Source organism: Grammomys surdaster, unplaced genomic scaffold (genome assembly GCF_004785775.1).
Source record: "Grammomys surdaster isolate TR1022 unplaced genomic scaffold, NIH_TR_1.0 206, whole genome shotgun sequence".
NCBI classification, from domain to species: domain Eukaryota; kingdom Metazoa; phylum Chordata; class Mammalia; order Rodentia; family Muridae; genus Grammomys; species Grammomys surdaster.
In genome coordinates, this window is record NW_021604651.1 from 4,984,442 (window position 1) to 5,001,864 (window position 17,423).

Below are 17,423 nucleotides of genomic sequence, written 5' to 3' on the forward strand. Positions count from 1 at the left end.
AGAGGTATTGCAGAGAGCTTCCAGGCTGCCACAGGTGATCGGTTAGTGAGAAGGTGGCGAGGGACTTCGGTGCGGGCCCCCGGGAGCGCAGGGGGGCAGCATTGTGTCCGGGTGGGCCGCTCGCGGTCACCTGCCCGCGGGGGCGGAGCGCGGCGCCCAGGCGCACCCGCCTCCCGCCTCTCGCTCCCGCCCCGGGAGGAAGCGGAGGGGCGCGGTGTAAACAGAGCGGCGGCCGTGATGTCAGCCGGTCACATGGAGCCTCTTATGGCTCGGGATGGCTCTCGGCGGGCGGGCAGCTGCGGCAGCTGCTGCTGTGGCTCGGGCGGCGGCGGCAAGAGGGGGCTCCGGGGTCGGACGGTCGGCTCTCCCTGCGCTCTCCGCACCGCGGTGTAAAGGATGTATTTTGTGATCGCAGCGATGAAAGGTGAGCTCCGGGTGGCCCGCGGGGACTCGGGTGGACTGACGGCTCCGGGGGGCGGGGAGGAGGGCGCGCAGGGGGAGGGGTGGGCGCGCCTGCCCGAGCTCACGTACAGCCTGGGGGCAGCCACTGGAACCCAACGGTTCCTCCGAAGCCACCGCAGTGTAGCCTCTGGAGCCCGGAGGAGGGTTCGGCCTGCCTCGGGTCGGTGGAGCTACACTCAAAGGCCCGATCGCCCCTCCGGCGTCTTCTTAGCCGCTGTCACTCGTCTGGGTGCGCTTGACACCCAGCGGGGCTCCCCAAAGAAAGTTTGCCTGAGAGTCGCAGTGCTTGGAACGCTATAGGGAGGATCTGGCAACTGGGAGGAAGCTGGGGACGTCCACACTGGGTCCCCAGGGCCCGCACCCCGGGACAACTCTGGCCTATGTGGGGGGAGGAGCGGCGGCCAGGCCGAGCCCTGCATGCGAACGCTAGTGGTGTCATCCCCAGGACTGGTTAGCGTTCCAGGCCTGGCGTCCGAGCTCCGTACGGCCACCCCACCCTCTGCAGCTCGGAGCGCCGGAGCGCCTGAGTGGCCAGCGGGTTAGGGAAGTGTGGTAACTCAGCGCCGCGTCTCTCGGACGCCGCCACCTCCGAAAGCGCGCGGGCCGGAATCAGCTCCGCGCCCCAAAGGTGCTAAGACGCCCTCAGCCGCGGTCCCCGGCCGCTGCGCGCTCGGGCTAGACACTTAGGTTTGTGCATGGATGTAGGGAGAAGACAGGATCAGCCCACGGGATTGGAGAGGAGAAGCTGAGGTTAGACCGCGGCGAGGGCCTACGGGCACAGGTTAGCCTCCGCACTCCGGGCCTCCTCCCTGATCTGTTGTATTGAACTGGGGGGAGTAAGGAGGAAAGTGGTTTGCAGGGAAGGCTGGCTTCAGGTGTCCCAAGGTGAGGCGGGAAGAAGCCCGGGCAAGTCAGGGAAGTTTGTGATGGAGACAAAGTTTGGAGGTGCTCAGGAAGTTGCTTGTGCCGCAGGGAGAAACCGAGACAAGCGTTTCAACCTTTGCAGATGGCCCTGGAAAGACTCAGCCCGCAGCACTCTGCGCGATCGTGCGCCTGCTGGGTCCTCCCGGCGGATAATCTGCCCAAGCAGTGTGCAGGCCCTGTCGCCCGGCTTGGGGATTTAAAGCTCCATCTGTCTGTGGCACAGTAACCACTTCTCACGGGAACAACAATTGTGAGCACCCTGAAGGTCTTGCGGGGCGTTTTGCCCTCCAGCGCGTCCACCCGGTGCTCGTTAAACGTTTGCTAGGTTTAAGATTATTTTGTTGTTGCAATTCAGGATGAAGGACACCGGTACCGTATCTGTGCCGGCTTTACTTTCAGATCATCGTGTTTTTCACTAGAGATTGGGTGGCATCTTTTATTAATTATTAACAGGTCGAAGCATTCAGGACGCTGAGACGAACTGGCTGCGTGCGATGAAATTTTTCTGTAGGATGCGCCCACGGCAAATTTAGTGCCTTTCCCCTACCACTTGCGGGAAGTGAGGTTGAATCACTTTTATAATATGTGACTGGTATAACACAAGAGGAAAGAACTTCCTGTGGTCTTAAGCGTGTTAAGTATTGGGGAAGGAAAGGTGTTGAGCTTCCTTATTATGTAAAAGAAATCGGTTTCCCCTCCCCAAAAGAAAATCTTGGTAATTCTTTTTATTAAACCTGTTAAGTGAAAACTGAATGCAGAAGCCTCGAAGCCAGTTCTATTTCGTTCCCTCATCATCTCCTTAAATTTTAAGAAATAGAATTTGCTGTTTGGGAAGTGCTGGTGATGGTGCTTATCCATTCTGTTTACCATTTGTGTTGATTGGGAGAAAGGTGAGAAACTGAGAGAGACTTCTTTTTAATTGCCTTTTCCTCCTACTGAGCAGTAAACCTCTCAAACATTAAGGAACTGTCTTTTGATAATGTTATTTGAGGCTGATGGTTTGGGTTTTTTTTTTTTTTTTTTGTAAGTTGGCTTTTGGCTTTTATAGGTTTAGTGTAGTGAACTCTAACCAAGCTTGCCTTGTGATAACCTCCCCCAGGTTGTCAGTATCCTCCCCCAAACACACACACACACACACACACACACACACACGCACACACACTTGGGAGCTTCCTCTGGTTGCTGTAAGATAATAGATTCCTAGATTGATAGTATTGCCATGGAGAAAGGGACAAGAATGTCTATAAGCCCTAGCAGTGCAGTTTTCTTTAAAACCCAAGCCTAGGGTGCTGGAGGATGACAATGAGAGTCTTTCAGTCCCAGCATCTTTTTGTCTTGCTTTGGTGCAAAATTTAGAAAAATAGTTTGTGGGAAAAGCAAGGAATGCCGTAAATGTTTCCATATCAGATTTAAGGGAGAAAAAAAAAGCTGGCCTGGAATCATATTAAATACTTCCCTGCTGCCTCTTGGTTTTAATAGTTAAATTGGTTCCATATGCAAGAGTTTACATAATTAGATTCTTCGTGCAAAACAGAAAGGTATAGCTCTCTGATGTGTAGATGCCTGTGAACAGAGGAGGAGAGAACAAACCACTGTAAAAAGAGTGATACCCTCTTTGTTGCCCGATTTAATGATGTTTAAAAAACATCACCAAAGAAGAAAATCCTTTCTCTGTGTCAGTTGTCAAATTAGTTTAGGCGTAAAGTGGTTCAATGCTTAAGAAGCAGTAACCTTGAGTTTGAGCAGCTCTTCTCTTACCCTTCAGTATTTGTCTGCTTGCTGAACAGCAGACGCTCACTGCCACTTAGGTTGCTCCGTAAGCACAGGGAAAGCGTAGGGATGGTGTTTATTATGGTGGCAATGGGCACTTGGTCTGGTCGTCACAGGAGCCAAATGTGCTGCGGGCTGGCCGCTGAATGGCAGAAGGCTTGGAGCTGGGGTAGTTGGTATTGTGTGGCTCTGCAGCCTCTGTTTGTGTAAAGGGATTTGGAAGGCTGAAGGCTCAGGTGGGGAGCCTCCATCCTGTCGTGGATCTTTCCTCCAATTTGTCACACAGATGCCAGGGCACCTGGAGCCTTTGGAAATCCTCAGTGTGTTGGACTTTGGTGTTACACCTAACTTCAACAGTCTAGAAGAATTTGGCTTTTGTTTTTACCATGTGAAAATTGGATTCAGTTCCTAGACTCATTTTACCAGGCAGGGATTTGTGTCCCATTTAGGGGACCTGCGGTGGATCAGACTGGAAGAAAGTGAGGGCTGAATGTTGAAAAGCGAAAACTCAAATGACTGCCAGTGTGGAGCCAAGAGTGTTTGTTTTTGTTTGTTTGTTGCAAAGAGGACTCAGTTCTTTGAAAGGCAAACAGTCCCAGGCCTGAGAGGGTAAGGGCACTTGCTGCCACATCTGAGGACCTGAGTTCTGTCCCTGGAACCCACAGAGTGGTAGGAAAGAACTGACTCCCACAAGTTGGCCTCTGACCTCCCCATGTGTGCCATGGCCTGCACATGTCTGCATACATAACGACATAATAAATAAACATTAAAGATAATTAAAGACAGAAGGACTGAATTTGGATGGATGTAAAGAGAGCTGTGCTGGTCTGTGGGATGGCTTTTAAGTGCAGTTTTCATAGGCAGCCTCTCAGTGCTATGTTTTTTCAGTTGTGTCATAGGACATGCGCGACAAAAGTATGCTTCTGTCGGGTGCTTTGCCATCAGCCAAGCTGAGTGCTCTGCTGTAAGCATTAGCCAGGTAGAAAACAATATGATATTTAAGCAAATATATACTCTGTAATTTAAGTCCTGATTCTTCTTTATGTTCAATAGCCATATCTGTAAATAGATTCCCAGTTCTCTAGACCCCTTTCTCCCATTTTCCCTTCCAGCCATGGAGATCAATGGGCAAGGTTAGCAAACAGATCATTGCCAAACATCTGAGGAAGCAGCCATCAGCTTTGTAACTTACTCTGTGGCTCCCAAGAAGATAATATTTAAAAAGGGCCATTTATTTGAACAAAAGTTAACTTTTGTGGATGGATGGATGGATGGATGGATGGATGGATGGATGAGTCTTCCTAAAAATTTCACCATCAATAAAGTTCCGTGTATGGAATTTGTTGTTTGAGAATACTTTGTAATGGTGGTGTTTGTGAGGCCTGGGTGTAGCTTGGCTAATGGAGGGTTAGTGTCATATGTTCATCTTCTCTTTCCATAGCACCAAAAGGAAACAAGAAAGATGGATTTTTTTTTTGTTTTCTACATACTCACAATGTTTATTGCAGAAAAATCAAAGCTGCTTTAATCTGTATGTTTCACATTTGATCGTTAAAAACCATAATCTCTAGACACATTAGGCCATCAGCTATGCTCATTTTACATTTTTTCTGATTTAAAGTAAAATTTTAAGCATACACCTGTCAAATAAAGTTTGAACTGATGTTTGATACTGTTTCCAAGTGTACTCACTGACCCTTTGAGAAATGACAGGCAGAATCTATGCCCCATCTAACCACTCCCAAGAATCCTTCCCTTTTGTTCTGGCCTTTGGACTAGTGGACAGAGAGATTCAGCACCTGAGCCCTCTGTAACCACCAGTAGTGTGTGGATGACATGACAGAATAGGCTTTTCCCATAAACTGTCAGAGAGCTACAGAGTCTAAGTAAAAGCTCACATTAGCTGATGGGCAATATGGGGGTGAAGGGAAAGGAAGGCACTTGAAATATTTTGTTTCTAGATTTTTTTTAAGTGAAACATTAGCCCCTGTTGGGTTATGAGATAGTATAACTTTATTCTTTTCTCTCCTGGCTATACAACACAAGGCCAAGTTGACTCCTGATGGTACTTTTCTTGGTTTCTGACTTTTCTCTGAGGTTGACTAGGCATTTTCCAAGCCAATAGGGGCAGGATATCAATCTGTGTGCAGTTCCTGTCTCTCACACACTCCTGTTTGTGTCATCCAATGATCCCATGCATTTGAGTTGAAGAAGATGAAGCTACATAGGCCATGTGCCATAACTAATTTCTTTTGGCTGACACCCCATAGAGCCTGGATCAGCAACTGAGTCCCACCATCTTCCTGTCACCCCATGAAGGAAGCTGTAAAAATGCCCATAAAAAATGCCCTGTACCTAACTTTGCCTCTAGTTAGCGTAAATGATAAGTCTGCCGTTTATATGGGGGAAAATAGATTCAATTATGTAATGCTTTGCTGAGCCTAATATCTTTAAATTACTCTTTAATAAAATCAATTTGGTACAAATGGGGTTATTCTTATTTGCTTCTCATTGCTCTTCATGATTTTCATTAAGCCTGCTTGGTATTAAGATCTGGGAGAGAACCAAGCTTGACTTCACTAAATGATAGAGGATAGCATCATGAAGTGCAGCTGACCTTTGCAAGGAGCCATCGTTTTGACAGAACTCATTCAGATATTTGTCTGCCGGCCTGCCCCATTTATCTTTAGGCAAAGGAGGGGGTTTACAAGTGTGTCTTTTATTTTAATACATTTCATGTAGTCAAATGCTTGTCAGCATGGTTGTGTTGATAGCTAAGGGGCATCCGTACATACTGTTGAGAAGCTTGGTGTCTTTCACATCAGCAGAAATAGAAGTCTTCTTGAAGAGCTTCAGAAGCTCGCTTCTTGCTGTTTTGGCACTTAACCTCTCCAGGTACTGGATTGAGGTGTGCTGTTATTTCAGAGGCTCGGGAAGAAGAAATGAAACTTTAAGTCACTCAGATTATATGTCCCATCAGCAAGTGGGTGTTCTCCACAACATTCCTGTGATGTCAGTGTCATGTTATGCTTGAAACACTTCCTGTGATGGGAGCTCATTGTCTCCAGAGGAAGCTTATCCCATGTTGAATTAGAAAGATCGTCCCATTTCAAGCAGACGTGTCTGCTTAGTTCTTGTAATCCTCTGCTTCTGAGGCCACCATCCAGTGTTGTATGGGACACATGTAATCCATCTTTCAAACTGAAGTCTGCTATTTGAAAACAAGTACACAGACACACACACACACACACACCCCTCTAAGCTCTGGTGTCCCTCTGCCTCCCATCTCACTCAAAGTTCACCGTTCAGCCATCCTACAATCTTGGTCAGTTTCTTCTTCAAATGAAAAAGGACTTCAGTTTGTCTAGAAACACTTGACATTTTGATACAAAAAGTGAGGTCCAGCTGCCTAATATGATATGGATGACTTGGTGCTTAACACAGAGATTAACAACAACTAAACAAACAAAAACCAACTTTATTTCAAACATATTTAGGTACATAAAGAAGGCTCTATAACTCGACTGGGGATCAATCCCGTTGGTAATCATAATTTGTGGAAGTGGGGTCTTAAGTGTTTATGGGTACTTTATTTGATGTATGTTGATTATTTGAACTATCCAGGAAAAAATTTATAGTCACAAAAATAATTATAGGAACATTATAAGCGCTTATAAGCTTTTTTTTTTTTAAACAAAGCAGTATCACATCTGAGATAAGGCTGCCCTCTAGTGGATACTGGTTCATGACAAGCAAGTCATGCCAGTGTCAGTGAAATTCCCATCAGGCTAGTGGAAAAGGTCAAAGGTTGTGAATATTTTCTCCATGGCTGTGGGGCATGCTTCACCAGTTTCAAAAGTGTAATTCATTATCTTGCATAGTTATTAGACATGACTTATTAGATAACAAATCTCTAATGTCTTCTTGGAAGGAAGGAAGGGTCATTTTTAAGAAACTTAAGTTCTATTGAAGCTTGTTTGTAGCACCTTGTTGTCTATACTAAATTTGAGTGGCATTTGGTTCATGAGCAGTTTGACCTGTATAAAAATCCTTGTTTTGTTGTAAAACTTTTAACTCCAGTTCTATTCTCCATCTTTGATTTTTCTTAAAAAAAAAGGCAGTAAAATCTAGCATTTTTCATTTTCAAAGACACATATACAGAGAGAGAAAGAGGGGGGAGGGAGGGAGGAGGGGAATCAATAATTGGAACCACTAATGATCTTTTTGGCATCAGAATAATTTTAAATATATATACAGAAACTGCTTAGCTCCTTAGTTTATGAAGACTCAGATGGTTTAATTCACCCAAACTTTTAGGTTGTCTAGAAAATAAAGTATATATGATAGAAGGTAATTGAGCTTGAGAGAGTTTGCAGATTAAACTGCTGGAAACAGGCTGGATTGTTTGCTTAGTTGGTAGAGGGCTTGCCTAACATTTAGAAGGCTCCCTTCAAGCTCCAGTTCTGCATAAAGCAGGCATGGTGGTGCACTCCCTTAATCCCACCACTGTGAGGTGGGAACAACTGAAGGTTATTCTCAGTCATGTAGGAAAGTTGAGGCCAGCCTGTAAAACAAAAGACAGGGCTCAAAACCAGACAGACAAATGAAATAACAACACACATAAGAGCTCTCAGTATAGAATCAGAGAACAGAACTCATCTGAATAATAGTTAGGCCCTTTAGTGAGCTTTGAATTTGGCTTGGCCTAATATATCAACCATGAAACAGTCTTTCCTCTGTGGAGGAGCCAGAGGCACCTAAGTCCTGACAATTCCCCCTGAAATGCCTTTTGGGGGCAGGGGGACACACTCCAAAGGTATATGAACACAAGGTCTGGTGGGGTTTCCGTTGGCTTGAAGTTTGGGAGGCAGGCTATCATAGAGGTAACCAAGATGAACAATACTGCTGGGATTTTAAAAGAGGATGATTCTGCTGCTGGAAAGAGGCAGCTGGAACTTTTCCTGAAAACAAGGCAAAAACAACAACAAAGAAGGGTTGGAGTTGGGGGCAGAGAAACTTGCTGCTTTGGCCCTTTGATCTTAGAAATAAGGTCGCGGTTAAGAAGTGAGGACTTGTGGTTAGGTTGAGATCAGCTAAGCAAATTGGTTTTTTTTTTTTTTTTCAAAGTGCACCACCCAGAAGTGTGATCCGCATACTGTTTGTATTTCTTTTCTTTCTTTCTATTTCTTTTTTGTTTTGTCACGGATTGTTATCTTCATTTCTCACTTCTGATTTCTACAGAACTCAGTGCAAACATAAATATTTATTTCGGACAATGCTTAAGCGTTTCCAGTATGCTAGTCCATTCTGGTGCTACCTGTATGCTGTGATAGTCAGATTCAAGCTCTTCCTGTCAATCGGGTGTCTCGGGTGGTGAATCAGCATTTCTTAAAAAATACCAAGATGCTGGCAGCCACAGTTAACCAGAGAGGAGTATGCTGAGGGTTTTGGGCTTGAGAGTTTGTAGTTTCTCAGAGGTACACACCATTTGAAAACAAAGACACTTGACTTGGTGACACACTATCTGATCCCACAAAAGATTAATTGGTTAAGGCCAACTCTTACATTTATTTGTAAACATGGTTTGATTTGAAGTAATCAAAGAGTTAACTATAAATTATCTTCGCAAATGATCCAAGGACTGGTTCCTGAACCCTGGAGTAAAGCTCCTAACAGGGGTCTGTAGCAGGTGGATTACTAAGTCCCACCTAGAGAAGGCCTGATGGAGTCAGTGTTGGGTGGGGCCCAGAGGGCGGATTTAATCAGCATTCTGGGTGTTTCTGATGCGGGCAGGCATCCTTGGGCCTCAGTGTGTTACGCCCTTGTGTTCTAAGCTGTCAGCGCTGGGGTGGGCAGTGGGCTGCTCTACTCCCTCAGTGGTTCCTAGAGACAGCCAGTCACTGCCATCCCATGGAAGGCATTCATCCTTGCATAGAGTTCTGTCTCTGGTAATCTGGGCCAAAGCCAATGAGTCAATATTCGCAAAAGTTCTTTTAATGGTCGTGAGGGTTAGATCAGTTTGGAAAGCCCTGCTCTGGCCTCCTAACTAAGGATGAAAGCAAGGCAAAGCTCCGACAGTGGATGGTCTTTCAAGCTTCCTCGGGGTCCACTGAACCCAGTGTGAGGGATTTTCTGCCATCACTTCAATAACAGCCACACTTGAAATAGTTTTCTGTGTCCTTGCTAAGCATCAGCATGGAGGAGGAAGTGGGTAGAATGTTACCCCTAGATCTCTTAACCCGAAATGACCTAAGCAGGAGAGGGTCCTGAGGCAGTCTAGGTAGTCCAATAGAGGTGCTTATGGTACTGACAAAGCTCTGTACTCCTTTTTCTGAATGACATTGTCTAGAGTTCTGGCCTCAGTTTGCAATATTGATTCAGTCAGTTCCAGCCCTGTGTGTGGGAACTGTATCTCCCAGAGCAGGTGGGGGAGTCTGCCACAGAGTCCAGGCCAACTCCAGCGAAAACAGCAATGCCTTTCCTGTGTTGCCTTTTCTTTTTTTTTCTTTTTTTTATTTTTTTATTTTCAGCAACAAAGTAAAGATTCCCTACCCCTTAAGCGCTTCTTAGGCACTTTCTATGAACAAAAGGGCCTTTCTCAGACATAAGCATCTTCCCAGTGTGTCTGCAGTAGCCAAGCTGGGGGGGAGTGGGGTTCAAGGAGCCGACTCCAAATGACTAGACATCCTACCTCCTACTCCAAATGACCAGACACTCTGTCTCTGATTCCAATAAACAGACACCCTGCCTTTTGTGTAGAGTGGATTCTCATCTGGAAACACCAGGAAAGTTGGACTCTGAGTAGTGTGGAGGCAGACAACACCCCAGCCGACTCTGGCCCTGGGAAGCGGTTATGTAATATACCCCATTGCTTGTGGCAGTTCCAATGCTGTGGGCTGTGCGGACAGTGGTGACCATGACATATGGAGTCTGTGTCCTTGCTGAGTGTGTGCTGTGGTGGGTGATGTTTGTGTAAACATGCCAGCTGCCTTCATATAGGTAACTGCAGCAGCACAGCCAGTCTGACAGAAATATGATGGCTGGGTGGATGAGCAGGAGAGTGCTCAATCACAAGGTTTCTCCAACCCTTGCTAAATGCCCTTCAATAGGCCTAGAAGGGGGCTCAGAGGCTATCTGGTCTCTCGGCACCCTGGTATTGTCAGTATATTAGACTGGATGGAGCTTTTAAGGCATACAGGCTCTTAGGTATTAGAGAGCTGAAGCATTTAAGAATTCTTACTGCTCTTAGTGAAGACCTGAGTTTTATTCCAGGCACTTATGCCAGGCCAGTCACAACCACCTGTAACTCCAGCTCTAGGAGATCCAACACCCTCTTCTGCCCTCCTGTACTCATGTGCACATATTCATACAGACACATGCTTAAAAGTAAAATTTTAAACAGTGTATGTGTGTTTGTTTGCATCTGTGTGTTTGGGTGTGTGTGTTCTATTTGAGATTCTGGTGATCTCGGTCTGATGGCATTGGTGGATTGCAAGTGCTGGTAAATTGTAAGCTACATAGGTGATTCTGATTGAGAAATTGCTTCAGTTCAACACCTTTATTTTATGCATGAGTCATCTGGTCCCCAGTGTTGCCACACGGTGTTGAGGAGTGGAAAGCCCCAACTTGTGAAGGGAAGCAGAAGATGAAGACATGGGTTCTAGTCCAGCTCTGTTGCATGGTAACTGGCAAGTTTTTTCACTTGTGTTCTTTCCCTGTTTGTAAAATTAGAAGGTTGTGATTAATAGCTGTCAAGGGCTTTTCCAGAGCTCACGTTTATATAAAAATGTTCCTGTTACAGTTGAAAGGTGGGCTGGGGTCTTGTTCAAGATGTAGAAAAGGCACACAGAATCCTGCTGACTTCTCTTTACTTCGTGTCCCCAGCTAGAATTGCTTAAGATACTTCAGTCGGCTAACCAGCTCCTTTTGGAAGTGAAAATTCTAAGGTAGAAAGAGGTAATTGCTAATGCCAGCTATTTAAATACATTTTAAAACAAGAAGGCTTTCATTAATATTAACAAATATGCCCAGACTTAGTTCTGGCAAATTATAGCCCTGCTTTATCAAGTTCTAGCCCAAAGCCTTTTCCAATTTTGATGGTTGAGTTGAAACCTAGGGGTGGGGAATTAGCTGAAAAAGGAAAACCATCAAACAGCCTTAACCACTGTATTCCACAGCGATTGTATTCCCAACTGCACACTAAAGTCCCAAATCCCTAAGAGATGTAGTGTCTCCCAATGTGTTTGCAGTGATTAGCAGGCAGAAACTGTGTGCCTCCTGTGCCACCTGCTTGAAAAAAACAAAACAAACAAACAAACAACAACAATAACAAAACAGAAGGAAGATCTGTCCCTACTTCATCTCAGGCCTGGAGTCCCTAAGAACTTGAGTTTTATTGCAATGTTGATCAGAAGGAGAAGGGTCTGTTAGAAACCCATGTGGTGTAAGTGGGGGTAGGGGTGAGGGAATGACATTTGACATTTCCAAAACAAAGTTTGAAAAGAAAATCTGATGGGAGTCAGCACATGAAATTAGAGTTGTATCCTCAACGATGTCTTTAAAGACTGAGCACGCTGCCTGTTTCTGGCTGGGTAGAAATTTAAGGGGAAAGCGAGGCTTCTATCCCGCACAAGTTTCCTGTTTCCACCATTGCAGAGAAACAAAGTTGTTACAATGAGTTAAGACAGTTCAAACTTCGCTGCCTCCTCAAACTCTTTTAAAGTTTCTGTGTCTTTTCAAATGGTTGCTTAGGAGAAATACTGACCAAACTCCTCGTTTTGACTGCTAAGATGGCTCGAGAGAGTTCTCGGGATGTTTTTATTTGCTAGAAATTTGTTTTGCACTTAAGCTTCTCTTGTTGGGGGAGTTTGGTTACCAGCCATCTGATGATGCCTCGGGGTGTTTACAGAAAACATGGGTGCTGCAATTATATTTGAGCACAGCCCTCCCCCATCACAGATAGCACGGTAATCAGAAGGAATGGGAAAACATGTATTTAAGGAGTTGATGCTTGTAAAAAAGGGGCCGTAAAGCAGCATGGTTGTTCAGATGTGAGACATGACTGGCGGCTCTCCTTGTAGGCATGCTAGTAACAATAAAGTCTCCAAGTTCAACATCAAAGCCATCACAGTTTACTCCACCAGTGACTTGCACATCAAAGGGGAGCTTAAGACAAAGGGAAGATCCTTTACCTCATGGCCAGATCCTTTGGGGGGTGGTGGCTTGCGGATCCTCACTTCATAAGGCAGGACAAATGAGAAGTGCTTTCCCTCCTATCACTTGACATTTATTTAAGAAAGATTTCATCACAGGAGAGATTGGATCCTCTCCGGGTTCCTTCAGTCAGCAAACTCTGTACCAAGGTGGGCATCTCAAACTTCACCTAATATGCTGCATGGAATTCTCTACCAATAGGACAGTTTAAACTGGATGAGTTTGTAGTTGTTTGTTGAATTACCCTTGACAAAGTAATTTGGGACCTCAGTTTGCCATCTCTTCTTCTCCCCCCCCACCCCATTAGCCTTGTGGGTGGAGCCTTGCTGAATCAGACTGTGCTACTTAACAGGTGTGTGTGTGTGTGTGTGTGTGTGTGTGTGTGTGTGATAATGAAATTTAGACCTGTTAAACCAGCTCTTAATTAATCACCAGGTCTATGTCTCTGTTCCCCAACTCATGTCATGTGTATTCTAAAATGCTGAGGTTAGAACAAGAGTCAAGAGCTGAAGACACACACCCCTAGAATATTACATTGAAAATAAAACTAGCCGTGCAAGTATTAGGGATGGTTTGAAACGATATGCTCTTTCTTTTTTTTTTTTCCCCTTGCCTTTGAAATGTGAGATCCTTTTATGGTTTAGCTTCAGTAATTTACTCATTTTTAAATGCTATTGAAAAATAGTAGTGCCCAGTGCAGTCATTAATAAATACAAAGCAGCCTTCTCAGGGCTCTGGGGAAACTTAATCAACACACAGTGTTAGTAATTGATGCTATACTGAGCAGGCAGAAGCAACGGATCAGTAAACAGAAGTTAGAAAGCAAGAAGTTAGGGAACTGCAGGGATTATGTCGACATCAAGGGCTGAAATTATAATAAGGCCTCTTCAGGGGAGTATTCATTTGCATGCGGCTGAATTAGGACACCGATTAATTTTGAAGACTCTGGTAAGAATGCACACGAAGTACTCACGTAGAAAGGTCTAAAAAAAGAGGGATTGCGGGCAGGAGCTGAACTAGTCTCTTTGGGTTTTTTGGGGTGTGTGTGTGTGTTAATTCATGATTGATAATTTTTCAATAACATGGTAGTTTCCTTTCTTAGTAATGAAATGAGAATGAAACCAACTGCACAGATTTTTTTTCTGATCCTATTTGTATGTGAGTGCGTGTGAGTGAGTGTGTGTGTGTGTAGCTGCCCCCTGCATGGGTGCACATGAGTCAGCTCCCCGCCTCCACTGTGGGTTCTAGGTGTCCACCTTGAGTCCGGCTGGCTTCCATGGCCAGCACCTCTTCCTGCTGAGCCACACAAAATGTATATTGAATTACCACAACTGAATGTTTTCAATAAGTAAATAAAAGCAGAAGGACAGGTGGGTGGAGACAGAATTAAACTAAACCTTTTAAATCTTCTTTACCCCAACTCTGCCAGGACACAAGCCTTGAGCAGATTAGACAGCTTTTGGATTTTATAGTCTCTGCCCTCCACAGAGTGGTCCTCAGCGTATTGTCACCCAGGACTCCCAGAGGGTTTCAGGGCCCTTCTCGGACTCCCAGAGGGTTTCAGGGCCCTTCTCACGGATCAACAGGAATTGTATGAAAATGTTAAGACAGGGTTTGCTGTTTGTGCTGTGCCGACCTCCTGTATCTACGGTGAGCAGCACTCGTGGGCCTGGATCCAGGCTGTAGTACTCTGTGCCAGCAGCCATGGGCTCTTCCAGTTCTGCACACTTGGTGTTAATAAAGGAAAGAGTCAGTGCCAGTTACATTTAAGACTGTCCTTGATGAGGCACTACAAAAAAATACTAATTTTAAATTCAACTTTTTTTGTATTATTTCGGAGTGTATACACGATCTGGGATGGGGTGTGTGCTGCATCCTTTGCTCACCTATGAAGGTCAGAGAACAACATTGTAGAATCAGCTCTCTCTCCTCCACCTTTAAATGAGGATACACGAATCAACCTCCAGACTCGCACGTTAAGTGCCTGTAACTGCTGGGCCTTTTTGCCAACCCTGACTTTATTCAGTTTTGACCACTGAGCACATGCCTTCTGTGTGCTCTCTGTAAAACTTCTGCTTCGTTCTGAAGTACCAGTCTATCTCCAAGGACAGAGTGTTGTACCCTTGTCTGCATCGAGAGCTAAGTTGTACTTCTTAAATAGAAATCCTTGTGCTTTGAAAGAAGGGCTGACTGCGGTTATTTGGACTTGGGGATGTGTCACACAGCCTCTGTGAAATGAACCAAGTGTCTTGTCACTTGGAGGACAGTCGGCTGTGTTTCTTGTCAATATGTTCAATCTTGCATGCAGAAATGACGGGTTTGGAATACATGGGTCCAATTCCATGATTGACCTGATACTTAGAAGCTGCTCTGGTGTTGGGGGGCGGAGAGCCCTTGAGATGATCGCATCTGATAAAAGAGATGTGTCACCCCTTTGGAAAACTACAGAACTTGGTGAACCAGCCCTGTCCCTGTGAAACCAATACAGGGGATTACAAAACCTCAGGCACAGGACAAGATATAGCAACTGATTTGAATTGAGCAGAACATGAAGTCACTGGTGTGGTTTCAGGATCCATATTCTAATGAATCAATTGCTGGCACTGTGGTTCCGCCTCTAGTTTAGCACTTGCGAGGCAGGAAGTCTGTCATTAGTTTGAGGCCACCTAGTCTCCAGAGTGAAATCCTGTCTCAAAACAAACAACCCAAACCAAAAGAATAAAATGGAAACTCCCACTTGTTAAGTCTGTGTGAAGCATCATAGAACATCCAGAGTTGCCTCAACCTGTGATATGGCTTATTTGGTAGAGCGCCTGCCTCACCTGAAGGAAGGCCTTTCCCAAGATGGCAGACAGCAGAGTGTGGTGGTGCATAGCATCTTCCCAGCACTCAGGAGATGGAGGCAGGAGGTTCAGAAGTACAGGGTCATCCTTGGTTGCAGAATGAATTTGAGACCAGCCTGGGTTACACAAGCCCTCCCCCACCCACCCCCCACTCCGTGTGTGTGTGTGTGTGTGTGTGTGTGTGTGTGTGTGTGTGTGTGTGAAAATACTATTAAAAGTAACCTCTCTGTTGTCCAGTCCATTATCTGGGTGTCACCGAATTTTCTTCTCACACATTCCTCCAAGAGAACATCACAGAACACACTGATACAGAAGCAGCCATGAAACTCTATAGATGAAAAATATTTGTTAAAAAAAAGGAAAGAAAAGAAAATCAATAGAAAATTGATTTTTTTCTTTGTTTTTGGTTTTTTGTTTGTTTGTTTGTTTGCTAAATTCTGGTAGAATATTCTTAATTTTTTTGAATGCATAAAAGTAAATATTTCTAGCTGTTTCCAGTATTCCTTTGTCAGGTGGTAGTCATTGATGTACAACCCACAGAGACAACTGCTCTTTTGTAGCTTTGTTGTTGTTGTTTTGTTCTTCAAGGTAGGCTTTCTCCTGGCTGTCCTGGAACTCACTCTGTAGACAAAGCTGGCCTGACTCAGAGATCTGCCTACCTCTGCCTCCTGAGTGCTGGGATTAAAGGCATATACCACCACTGCCCAGCTCCTTGTGATTTTTAAGAGTATAAAATGACCCAGAAAACCAGGGTTGGATAGTTCCTTCTTTGCTATAGTTTAATTCAGGAGAAAGAATTTGTGGCCGAGTCTGAGGTGCCAGTGGCAGAACTCTACATGTAGACAGATTAGCGTTGATAATTTATAAAACAAGGCACTTTCAGATACAAATTTATACTCCACTCTGCTATAACATCCCGTCCTTAATAGCAGTAGAAAACCACAGTAGCTGCTGGTATATTTTCTGTGTTTCTTGTTTTATTGATACAGCAGAGACCCACTGTAAAGTGGTGGTTTATGTCTTTATTATGATTTTTATCTATAATTTTCTACAGCCTACGTTAGCAATACCAGCACTGGTGAATTCCTGCTGTGGATTTCCTGTTTGGTTTGGACTTACATAGAGGAGATGATATTTTGAACCAGTTAGTTCCACTAGTAGCTCTGTCCCAACTCCTGGAAGCTCCAAGACTTCAGCCACTACTGTGACCATATTGGTGAAGTTTATCACTGTGTGACGCCCCCGTCACAGCAGCTGTCAGTCATCCTCCTTCAGACCTTCTCTATTAGGGAACAGTCATCCCAAATACTTGTTGGCACCCAGAGTGTGACGAGCAGGCCGAGCCCTCATCTAGCTTCAGATACACTTGGCAGAATCTACCCCATTTCTCTAATTAAATGCATGGAAGCCCAACCTTCCCTCAAATCTCTTGGGGAAAATAGCATGCAGGCTAGGAAGCAACGCCTAATATTTGTTCCTCATTTTATAATCACTTTTTTGGCATCTGACACAGAGATATGTACACTGCCCTCTGACTGGGCCGTCGCCTCTTTGTTATTATCGAGTAATGGGCACAGGGTCTCGTGTTCTCATTGGCTTCTGATGCAAAGGCTGCTGGTGGAGAAGCAAATGTGCTCGGCACTCCCGATGCCAGTAACTGGGCGAGAACTGGATGCCTCTGGCGCCTGATGGGTCTTGGTGTTGGGATGCCTTGCTCCTGGCTTGGTTTTATTGGCTAATTAAAGGTTGAGGCTGGGCACACTCACTTGTATAAACAGAGATTGTGCAATGGCCCCAGCCAGGCTGGCCATGAGAAAGCCCTTCCCCTAAATGGAGGGCCAATCAGAAGGACTGCTGAGTTTCAGAACAGCTCACAGCATTGAATGGTTGAGGGGTGGGGCTAAGAGGAAGGGAAGCAAAGCTAACTCTGTCCTTGTCCAGAAGGCTGCTGGGGAGGTGAAGCTGCTGCAGCCCTGCCTCTTTAAAAGGTTAGAGAAATAACAACACCTCTTGCTGGCTAAAAAGAAAGCAAGTAGTTAGAGAGATGGCTCAGCAGTTAAGGGCATTTGTTCTTGCAGAGGACCCTGGTTTGGTTCCAGTTCCAGGTCTGATGCCATCTTCTGGCCACCATGGGGACCTGTGTACTTAGCACATCCCTTCCCTCTCCCTCTCCCTCTCCCTCTCCCTCTCCCTCTCCCTCTCCCTCTCCCT

General features: G+C 45.2%; 1 protein-coding gene across 2 annotated transcripts in view; it reads left to right on the plus strand.

Moving 5' to 3' along the window:
- The first annotated feature begins 332 nt into the window (after positions 1-332).
- Rora (RAR related orphan receptor A) overlaps positions 333-17,423 on the plus strand; it is a 99,855-nt gene continuing 82,764 nt past the window's right edge. For both annotated transcript variants that reach the window (XM_028771313.1, XM_028771314.1), the window contains exon 1: positions 333-424. In XM_028771313.1, coding sequence (XP_028627146.1) covers positions 397-424 — 28 coding nt within the window. In that variant the 5' untranslated portion in view covers positions 333-396. The remainder of the gene's footprint in view (positions 425-17,423) is intronic.